The sequence below is a fragment of the Nannospalax galili genome, unplaced genomic scaffold (assembly GCF_000622305.1).
Source record: "Nannospalax galili isolate Female #2095 unplaced genomic scaffold, S.galili_v1.0 scaffold540, whole genome shotgun sequence".
NCBI classification, from domain to species: Eukaryota; Metazoa; Chordata; class Mammalia; order Rodentia; family Spalacidae; genus Nannospalax; species Nannospalax galili.
The window spans coordinates 414784-426836 of NW_008348613.1; the positions used below are offsets into that span (position 1 = coordinate 414784).

Consider the following 12053-nt stretch of genomic DNA (forward strand, 5'->3'; position numbering starts at 1 on the left):
TTAAGTTCATGAATATGGAGATGCTATACTATTGAAAAATGGAAACCAATTCGGAATGCCTGTTTCCTCAAATGTAAAATTAGAATGCTGGACTGGATTTTGTTCTAAATTAGTAGGACTTTTTATTCCTCCCCCCAAAAAACTTTAAATAGGTACTCATCTACAGAAAAACCCTCATCTGTGGAAACGGAAGGAGCTGTTCTGGGGAGCCAGCAAGTAAGGAACTGGGGCTCTGCCCATGTGGTTGCTTCTAGGGGGCTTCCAGGACCTTCAGGGTCCTGACAATATTCTGTAAACCACCAAACTAGATTTTGTTTGGCAGTAAAGTTCTAAAAATCATATTTAAGGAACACAGAAAAGATTTCAAATATTAAAACAATGCACTTTGTTCTTTATTTTTTGGAATATGAATTTGGTGCAATAGAAACATAAAATTAAACAAGTATATTTTTCTTCCATAAGTAGTGACTAGTTGGTTTTAGACTTGAAACAAAAACTGGATTTTAAACAACCATTTGGAACACTCTTAAGAAGGCACTACTGGGAGACGATAGTTGACTACAGATTTTCAAAATTAACAAACACTTACTGATTAAATTTGGAATGTAGAAGTTCGTTCACAAAATTTTCTTCCTCGATATGGGCAAAGCTTGCAAGATGAGCTCCAAATTCCTCACAGAAGGCTTCGGCTTCCCTCCATGACCTTTTCATCAGAACTTTTTCACTATGAAACACCTACACAGTAAGAGAAAACAGCATCATCGTGAGCAAGGCAAAGCTGCTGAATTCTTAAGAAAGTAATATAATTTTAATTACTTTTCTTTCTTTTTATCTGTATTTGGGGGTGAGGGAGAGGTGGGGGACTTCTTGCACGCTGAGCACACACTCTTACCACTGAGCTAGACTTCTAGCCCCTTCATTATTCTTCACTGAATTTTGATCTAAAGCAGTAACATATATTGAATTAAAATGCGCACCGTCGTTATAAAACTGTAAGCTCATTGTATTCTCTTTGAAGGTTTCCTTTTTACTGAACATCCAATGACTTATGTTTTCCCCTAATAAACATTGTCAAGAGTTAAGGAAAGCCAGGTTAGGCGAGGTTAAAAATTCCAGGTCACACACCTATAAACGGGCAGAGCTAGACTTGGGCGCATGTTGACTTGCTTTCCAGAAGTCATGAAATTTCATCCTAGCAGCATATCTTATGACAAATTAGAATTTATGGAATGACCATGAACTTGATGGATCCATCACAAGAAAGGAAAAACAAGGGCTAGGCCTAGAGCAGGTGTACTTCTAAGGTCTTTGGATTTTTGCTGAACTGGCAGCTCTAGGTATGTATCTAAATTTTCTTCTGTTTTTCATCTGTCCTTGAGGGAACAGGATAAAATTGGTTGACTACAACATCTGCTTTTGTCTTCAGATCACATGGGATACTGAAGACCCAGAGCTCCTGATCCTGGGCCTCTGTACCCTCCCTTGTTTGTACCAATCGACACCAAGCCTAACCTCCTGATGCTGTAGGTATGCCCTGTGGTCAGTCTTCACCAGGCTATGATTTGCTGAGACCAGAATGAATGTTGTTCCAAGTTCTCAGGACCACAGCATAGCCTTTCCATCTTTTAAATTATATGTCAAAACTTGCCTCCTTTGGGAACCTCTTCCTGAATCACTTTAAATTCATAAATCCTACCACCATGCACATCAAACACACTGCATTTGTTGACACTTCAGGATGATAGATAGTAGAAAAAGCACTGTACCAGGAGTCCCAAGACAAAGGATTTATTCCAATTCTGTCAATAAATAATTGTGATCTTGGGCAAATCACTTCAGCACACTGGCCTCAGTTTACTCATTTCTAAAGTTTAATGCATTGCTCTGTGAGGTCACATCTGGGCTTTTATTTGCAAATTTAGTGTAGGGGTCTTGCGTACATTAAATGGAATGCATTGACCAGTACATCCTGCACTAGACAGTGTCTGTGCAGTGCTGTCCATTCTCATCCTGCTCTACATGGGCCCAGCTGATGGGGAAGAACTTTCTCCCATGATTTAGAGAATCGTTACCTGTAGAACGAACCAAGACAAAACTACCAAATATAAAGGTCATTTTTTTTTAAAGAAAGGTATTCCTTATAAGAAAATTATAGGAATTGGTTCAAATCCAGGATCTAAAGCTGATTTGTAAACAGACATTTCTTCAAAGATTTCACATGATATATATATATATATATAATATGTTGAGTATTTTTAATCTGAAAATTGAAATTATGAAATGTGCTAAAACCTGAAACTTTTGTGATAGTGACACTTTTGCTTTCTGACAGTTCTAAGCAGACTTTGCTTCATTTTCAAAACACTGTATAAAACAGCCTTTAGGCTAAGTGTATATGGTATATATGAAACAAAGGAAATTTATATCTAGACTTAAGTCCCAACCCCAAGATATCTTATTACATATATATATAAATATTGCAGAATCTTAAATACAAACCATTTCCTGCCCTAAGCATTCATATATGTTTACATACACACACACACACACACACACACACACTCACACGTGCATACAAACACATACATATCAACTTTATATATTAATTTGTTTGATCTTTAGGTGCCTAGCAGACTCCCAAGTCTATCTTTAGTAGAAGAATTGTATTCTTTCAAAGTAAGTACTTTATTCATGAGCTTAGAAACATCACTGAATGGTACCCTTTTAATACCCAGAGTGTTGACTTCCTTTATTTGATATAGGCTTGGCAATAAAAGCAGCATTTATTGGTGCTTTGTATTTCTCATAGGAAGACAATTCCATAAATGACCCTGACTGACCTTGTTTTTTTTTTTTACCACTCTTGATTGCAATTCTGGTCAAGGATATACAGAGAATGTACCATCATAAGGGAAGGAAGAACTGTCTGTGTCCTGTCCAAATGGGGAGTCCTACATTGTTTCATTCAGAGTGGCCCCAAGAGGCTCCTGAGGTTTCAAGCCCAGAGAAGAGTGCTTTCAGAGTCCCTGGCCTGTGACTGTAAGCAGAACATGTGCAGAAGAGTCCACCTGCCACCTACTTTCCTGAGCCTTGCAGGGTAGGCTCAGAAAGATCCTAGGATTCTCCTGCTTCTTGCAGCCTACTACGAATAGTAAGTTGTTTTCCCTGACTTGTTTAAGTGTCTGTGTGCTGGACCCAGACACTGGCAGCTGAGTTTGTTGAAAACCTCCCATAGGAAGCAGGAAGAGTATTAGAAGCTGATTGGGTGTTTAGACTGATAACCAGTACATGGAGCTCTTCTCCCTAGGATTAATACCCATGCGTGGTATTTCTGCCTCAAGACATCAGTCTTTCAGGAAGAGACCTTCAGTGACACTGGAGCTATGTGCCAATTTATGACTTACACTTACTCGGAATATATAAACACAAAGAGGAGAGATGGGCAACAAATACTATGTATCTGTTGTGTACCAGGCACTGTGACAGAAGAAAGTTTGGAATAAAGAAATTTGGGATGCATGAATCAAATTTGAATAATGTTTGTATTGCTGAGAATACCCAGGTAGACATGGCATTACCTTGAAGCAACTGCCCAGACCAGACTTCGACTCCCAGTCCAAATAGCAAGGGTGAAACGGCCACCTTTCTTCATGCTCTGTTTTCTCCCTGATTTTGATTGGCTGCTTGCACAAGGACATTGCCTTGAAGTTTCTACAGTCCTTGACTTCCCAGCGTCCAAGTGGACTTCTTCCTCGCATTACAGCACAGCCACCACTGTAGCCTAAAAGCAGAAAACAAGCATTTTCGTATAAAATGATTAAAACATTTTGTGCTCCAAAGACATCTCTTCCATGTGCTGAATAATTGACATGTCATAATGAAGCACCAGAGAACAATAAAGATGAAAAAGGATGCTTTATTGGCACGATTATCTTATTTCTCTTCATCTCTGGAGAGAATGGAAGACAGAATCATGAGATTGAAAAGAGGCTGCGAAGCCTGAAATTTGGACATTGTCTGCTTTGAGCTCAGATGGCAAATGATGGGAAACGAGACACTGTTCCTTCGGGGCGCCGAAGAATGCTCCACAGCTCAGTGCTGTGCTTTGAAATCCCATGGTGAACATCACAATGAAAAGTGCATAGTGCTTGTCCTCTGAGAACGAGGTACATCAGGGCAAAATAGTCACATGAATAATGGATTCAAAGCAGACAAGAAACACAACAAAGATCCAAACCGTAAGCCATAAGCCATGGAGAATGGAGGGAATGAGATAAATTCTTGAAATGGGATAAAGCCCAGGGGGTTGGAAGCAGAAGCAGGGCTGATATCAAGGAAATGGAGGGAAGTGGCCTTAAAATGAAAAGAAAAACACAGAAATTTCATAGTTTTGTGTAAAGTATTGGAGATGAAGCATCTTCAGTTATAGACAAAGCTTCACTTGTTCTTTTATGTACATTGAACATGAATTATAGTTTTCTATTGAAACAAATATTTTTATTTTAATTAAGTTTTTAAAGACAAGGTCTTACTAATTAGTCCAGGTTAGTCTCATGTCCCTGTTTCCTGAATGCTGGGACTACAGGTGTGCACCACCATGCCTAGCCCGTAGAAACAATTTATAGCTTAAATTTCTGTTTTTTAAATATTTTATTTATTATTTTTATTTTATGTGTATGAGTGTATTGCCTGCATTTATGTGAGTGTACCCGTGTCGTGCAATGCCATGAAGGTCAGAAGAGGGCTTTGGATTCCCCTGGAACTGGAGTTAAGGACTGTTTGTAGCCACCATGTGGGTGGTAGGAATCAAACCCGGGTCCTCTGTAAGAGCAGTCATGCTTCTAACCACTGAGCCATCTCTCCAGCCCCTAAATTTCTTAAGTTTGTTTAAAAAAATCTTTAAAACTCACAAGATAATTGAAAATATGTACTTCAAATTTTTGTGAAGAGCAGTAGAAAATAATTCTATTTTCATTCTATAAGAATGAGCTGTTTTTCCCCCCTCAAACCCAGGGTGATCATTCAATGAACTAAACTGACATTCAAAAACTACAAAAAAAAAATGCACCAATAAATATGCCTGGATGTGCTCAAAGTTCTAGGGGAGACCTTGGAAGGAGCAACAGATTTTTCCTGAAGATATTCTGAAAAATTTGTGAAAAGTAATATTTGAGTTGACTTTTGAAGGATAGAAAAGAGGAATTTTCAAGGTGGACTTATAAGAAGTGATAGAGACTGGAGAGATGGCTCAGCAGTTAAGAGAACTGGCTGCTCTTGCAGAGGACACAGGTTCAATTCCCAGCACCCACATGGTAACTCCAATTCCAGGGGAATCTGACACCCTCTTCTGGCCTCCACAGGCATTGCATGATAAGAGTGTACTTACATACATGCAGGCAATACACCCATAAACATAAAATAAAAATAAATAAAACATTAAAAAAAGAAGCAAGAAGTAAACAATGCACCTGAAGATGTGACAGTTTCAGACCTAAGGGCGTTAAAAAAAAATGTAGTCTCTTGGTACTAGACATGTATGTGGCTTAATTTCCTTTCAGAAGAAATGGCCATTTAAAAATTTTAGATATTGTGTAGCTGGCATTATCCTCATGTGTATACATAAGCTTATGCATCAAACAGACCCATAAAGTGAAAATAACCAGTTGTAAAGGAGGAAATAAGCTAAGTATGGCTTATATGAAACAAAAAAAAAGTGTGGCTCCATACAAAGGCTATCAGCTATCTACAGTGGCCCAGAACATCTACTTAGTACTAATGATGGAGGATTGGGGTGGGAGTTGGGATGGGCAGAGGCAAGGGACAGAGTTCCTATGTAACTGTTTATTCTATGAATGAAATTTTACAGGTCTGGCCGGTATAACTTTGGAATGAGGCCCACAATCTCACTGGGTCTTGAGGGATGAAGGAAAGGTGAGTGCTTTCTGCAATGAAATGAAACTGTGGAGAACCACATTGAAGCCCCAAATGTAATCAAACATTTGTGGAGCTATTCTAGTTCAAAGAGGATGAAAAACATGTACTTCTCGCCCAATTCCCTCATTCTCCCCTTAAGGAACCTTAGTGGAACTTCCATTTACTGCAGAGCACAGCTGGGAAGCTTTCTAGAAAGAACTTCTAATTTGGATTCTGCAATCTGGGATTCTAGTCCCAGTACGAATATTTAATAACTTGACATTTGAGTACGTTAATTAACCATAATAAATCTTGTTGAAAGTATATGGATAAATCCTTTTCTTCTCATGGATTTTCATGAAGAACAAATAAAATAATTATTAAGAAGCACTCTGAAACACAAAGAGCTAAAAACATCTCTATACGTCTTACAGCCGCTTAAGCTGGGATTTTTGTGGCCCAAGTTCTGCTGTGTTTTCAAGGATTTTTAAAAGGTTTGAATCAGCAAGTTTAAAATGTAATATACTTTTTTGTTGGCCTTGCATTTCGTCTCACTTTCCGGCATTAGACAATGATTAACTAGCTCTGGTTTTAGATGCTGTGGATATTCAACTCATCTTCATTAGTAAGGAAGGAAATGTTTGTGGCCCTCCATGAAGATGGAAAGTGCTGCAAGAGTGTTATTGGTATTCTAAAGTGGTTAACTTAATGTATCATTTGACCCAAATTTTAGAGTCTCAGCCCCAAAGAAGCAGTAAAGCAGTGTAATAAAGGGAGACTGGGCTAAGGGAGATACAAACTGAATTTATAAGCCTCTTTCTGGGGAAGCTGGCCAAGCCAAATGATAAGGGAGGGGTAGGGGAAAGGGCAAAGGCCGGTTTTCTCCTAAAGAAATTGCTCTTTCGTTGGATAACTCAATCCCCCTGGGTAAAAAGAAGCTGTCATCCGTGTCCTTATCGGTGAATTTTGAGTCTCGCATTTCAGTGCATTCTTCTGACCCGCTTACCTCCCTGCTCCCCTGCACTATCTTCCTCAAATAGCAACGGAAACACTTTCTGTAATTAAGAAATTCTAATTCACTATTCTAGACTGTTCTGTGTAACACAACTAATCACAGGAAATAAATTGAGCTGGGAAAGCCATCACCTTTGACCTCTCTGGTCATATCTCTAAATGTAAACAAACGAATCAAGCTAATTTGTGGCCTCAGGGCAGGAGGGAGCTGTGCTGGGTTGCAGTGTCTCCAGCAGTTATTTTATTTGAGCCTGTGGTTATGTCGCCAGTCCTGTAACAATTCTCTCACATCCTCATCTCTCATGGCCTCTACCTGCCTCACCTTTCCTCTTCCTTGTTCTCTCCCTCTCCACAGAGTACAGTGAAGCTCTGGGCAGGGAAGGTGAGCTTCATGGCCTGCTTCACATCTACCCAGCACTGTGAGAGGCACTTCATGCGGTCTTTTACCTGTTTAACCTAAAAAACCATATCGGCATTTTCAGATGGAGAAATTGAGGCACAAAGATTTTATAATTTGCCAAAGGCCACATAGTTAGTGAGAGCTGGGTTCAGGTCTTGGAACCAGATTTATCTGAGTCTAATTGTGAGATAATGTCAAGGCACAATGGGATGTATTCGATCCACAGTTGCTGAAGGAATGAATTCTGAGATTATGCTCCTTCTCTTCCACCCAGCTCTTTCCCATTCCACTGGTCATGATCCTCTCCCAGTGGGGCTACAGAATTCTCTTGAAGAGCTGCTGTCATAGTTTTACCTTGCACAGTAGCGACTTGCGTGATTATGAAGAGACATGGAAATGTGCAGAGGGCTTAGAAACAAGGCTGAGCCCGCCCTCATTGTGTGGTGGTTCATTTCAGAACTCTGAGGAGCCTCAAACCCTACTGTCCTGACTAGCTCACTTGACAAGTTTCTTAGTCCTCATTGTGAAGGGCACTTTAAAAAAAATATTATTTTTATTTTATTTTATGCATGCATGTAAGTACATCTATGTCGTACAATGCCCACAGAGGTCAAAAGAGAGAGTCAGAGCCCCTGGAACTGGAGTTTAGGGATGGTTGTTAGTCGCCATGTGGATGCAGGAACCTGGGTCCTCTGCAAGAAGAGTCAGTGCCCTTAACTGCTGAGCTATTTCTCCGTCTTGTGAAGGGCACTTTTAAGGGGAAAAAAAAGTCCACTTGTTCGTCTAGGATTCAGTAGTCTTGTGGCAGATTCCCATTGACTTGGAAGAACTGAAGCCCAAGTATCCACATGACAGATCTAGCTATGACCTAGAGCTGAAGTATGAATGGTTCCAAACAGTGATCTCAGGTGTTCTTTTTCTTTACTGGGACACCCGTGAAGCTCCTACATATCCCTGTAAGCTTTTGTACCATTTAAAAAAGTACAGACTCCCCATTTGCTTTCCCATAGAGCAGTCTCTAGTTACTTGCAATCTTTGATCTCAGTACAAAGTGCATTTCCATTTTACTGCATTAGTGTCTCTCTGAATGAGAAGCTGACTTACCAGCTATCTCCTTAATCAGCAATGGTGAGTGTGGCTCAAAATCAGGTTTCCTGTTTCCTGTTTCGCTTGAATAGTTTACTTCTCTCAAAATTCTAAAGCTATGGAGTTTTTTTTTTTTTTTTTTTTTTTTTTTTTAACGTGTACGGGTGTATTGCTTGCATGCAGGTAGGTGCACCCATGCAGTGCAATGCCTGCAGAGGTCAGAAGAGGGTGTTGGATCCTCTGGAACTGGAATTGTGGATGGTTGTTAGCCACCATGTGGTGCTGGGATTTGAACCCAGGTCCTCTGCAAGAGCAGTCAGTGCTCTCTACTGCCAAGCCATCTTTTTTCAGAAAAGGAAAACATCAAAATTATCTGGTGTTCAGAGAATTGAGAGTTTTGGCATAAAAGAAAGAAAATATAGATAAAAGACAGGTAGACAGGTTAAGTGAAAATTTTGTAGTCTTGAGTTCAAATTGAAAGCATCAATTTGCACTAAAAAAGCATTTCATTTTCACATGCATATCTATTCAAACAGCCTAGAAAAGAAACAAGAACAAACTCACAGTGAGCCTTCTTATGGCCAGATTATAAGAGGAAATAACACCACCACCACCAACAATCAGGACTTCTTGATAAAGGGCCAGAGAAGTATATCTTGACAATAGTCAATAAAGACCCTTTGGAAGACTGGGAGTGCCACATCAGTAGCACCTGGAAGGTGTCCTTGAGGACATCCCAACCCACAGTTGGGGCAACTCGAGCAGTAAAGAGTACAGTTGCAATAGATGCACACTGGTGTTTAAAATGCTTATGTCATAGTAATGCTGGAGAAGCCCCCCAAATCTGTATTTATTCACTTTCAGAGGAAACTAATGAAGAATAATCATTTTGGAAACTCAGAAAGGGAAAATATATTAAGTATTTATTCTGCCTCTCCTATAAAAACCGTACTACAAAGTAAACAAAATACTGATTGCAGAGTTACTTTCTTATAGAAATAGTTCACCTATAAATTAAGAAACTTTTAATAGGCCTGGGGATGTAGTTTGGAGGCAGAGGACTAGTAGGAGGCTAGTAGGACAAGGCCTGGTGTTTAACCTCTAGCGTTAGGGAAAAAGCAAAAACAAAAGAGAAAACAACAACCGACTCCTGGATCAATGGATCCACACATTGATCATTAAAACCTGCCTATGACAAAAGAGAGAAAACTAGACATTCTGTGCTTCCAGATGGAACATACAATTACCCAAGAGATAGCTTTTATTACAAAGTAAAATAAAACTTAATTTTGACTAGGTCTCTGATTCTAACTTTTTAAGAGGAAAAATGTCAATTTTGTAGAAAGTGAAGACAGACTAATACATTTAACTATATGAAGAGGAAGCTATCAACAAGTCATAAACTTTAGGAAAATTTATAAGATGAATAACCCATTTGAATCAGTAAAATGAAGTTTAAGAAAAAACAAAAGGGGATGCGTAGAAAATCTGGACATTAAAACAAACTTTAGGAAATTTAATTACAGTATGTAAATGTTATCTGGATCCTAATTCAAACAAACTTTAAAATAGCCTACATAATACATATAGGCCATTTAGATATTTGAACATTAGCTGAAGATTGATAATGTTAGGGAATTATGTTTATTAGTTTTAAATGTGAACATTGTATTATGTTTTAACAGAAGTCCTAGTTTTTTTATGAGAATATTGCAATAATTGTGGGCAAAATGATCTGATGTCTGGGATCTGCTGTGAGAAAACATGGGACAGGGCTGGGGTTAGAGCTGAAACAAGACTGCCATGACTTGATAATTGCTGGCATTTGGCAGCTCATTATACTATTTTATGAACACAATACAAAGTAAAAAAAAAAAAAAAAATGGCAGAGCTATGATTCCACCATGGGCTGCCTGTTTTGCTGGCATACCATAAGCACAGCCTTGGCTGAGTTTATAAAAAGCTACAGGCTTCCTGTTCAGTGGTCAATTCAGATAGTCAGTTTATGCTGGATTAAGAGTTTGACATGGGGCCCAAACTAATGGATTCTTTTGTGACAGGCGGGAAAGAGAATGTGATTTAGGGTGGTGTTGCTACAAGCTGCAATTTAAAAGGAAAAGAAAAACAGAGGGGCTTTTATATTGCTATTTTCCCCCAAATGATTTACATTTTCATCTTATTCAGAGACAATTTACTCAATGTCAATCAGCCCGGTGCAGCCACGCTGAGCATCACAGCATTATTTTTGCTTCAGGGAAAAAAGAGAAAGAGTAGTGCCACTCAAATAAATTACAGCAGAAACTTATGAATGACAAGGAGCTCTGCTTCATTTCCAGACTTTAGACATCTAAATATGCCCTGAGGAAGTTAACATTAAAACCAAAAATTTTGTCTGCTCAAAATGTATTAATTTATTTTGACAGGTATAGACATTCCTAACCAAATTCCACAGGATATAGAAATGATCCTTGAGCAGCTATGTCTCTTTTCTTTCTTTTAACCTCAAGTGGTCCAAATGAATATTTTCAAAACATTTAAATCCTTCCTTTAGGGGTTTGTGATTTTCAGGGTCCTCACAGGGGCCCAGGGCAAAGGCCACATATCCAGAATGGATGGGTTTGTAATCCTAACATGCTAACCAAGCTATTTTAGGTAGTTTTAAGCAAAATCCTACATATTCTCTGCAATAAGAAAAGCTAATATTTATTATTTACCAATCATCAGAAACTATGCAAAATTTCATTTAATTCTCCCAATAACTCTGAGGTAGCTGCTGTTACCATCCTTATCATGAAGAAACAGAAAAATGAACTTCCCTAAAATTAGACATCTGTGATTTCACCCATAGGTGACTCCACATGGGTGTTTTTTACATACCAGCTATCTTGCAACGTGGTTTCTCATGTCTGTTAGTATCGTCTTACTCAGTATCTTTGATGAAGAAAAGGTTTTTTGTTTTCGTTTTTTTTGAGACAGGGTCTTACTATGTAGCCATGGGTGGCCTGGAGCTCACTTTGTAGACCAGGCAGGCCTCAAACTCACAGAGATCCACCTGCCTCTGCCTCCCGAGTGCTGAGATTACAGGAGTATGCTACTATGTCTACTGCAAGAATCATCTTTTTGATTTTTGTGGTGTTGGGGATGGCACCTAGAATCTCATGCATGCCAGGCAAGCACTCTACTACTGAGCTATGTTCACAGACATGCATTTCTGATTCTGATATGATCTTGATACAAAACCTTTAATGGCATCTAATACCTAGAGAATAAGTGAAAAATCTTTAACTTAAAATCTAGAGCTGTGGCTTCACTCCTCTCTGGCTGTATGCTTCCTCTCATTTCCATATATCTAACCCTCTAGTTGCATAGAACTACAAACTCTCAAAGATGCCGTACTCCCTTGGCTCCATGTTTGTTCAAATTCTTTCCCATATCCATCAAATCCTACCATATTTTGAATTGGAGATGAATTAGTATTTCCTCTTTGAACATTTAAGATAACCGATAATTGCTCCTCCTTGTTTTAATCATGAGCATGCTTTATTTTTATACTTCCTACCACACTCACCACATGTTTCTATTGCTGTGGCTTGAATGGCTGCATCCTTCAAAATTTGTATGTTGCCAGTGTAATACTTAA

General features: G+C 38.9%; 1 protein-coding gene across 1 annotated transcript in view; it reads right to left on the reverse strand.

Moving 5' to 3' along the window:
* Positions 1 to 12053, reverse strand: part of Pla2r1 (phospholipase A2 receptor 1) — a 134532-nt gene that overhangs the window by 44991 nt on the left and 77488 nt on the right. Inside the window, 2 exon segments of the mRNA XM_029569698.1 lie at positions 590 to 735; positions 3579 to 3781. Coding sequence (XP_029425558.1) covers positions 590 to 735; positions 3579 to 3781 — 349 coding nt within the window.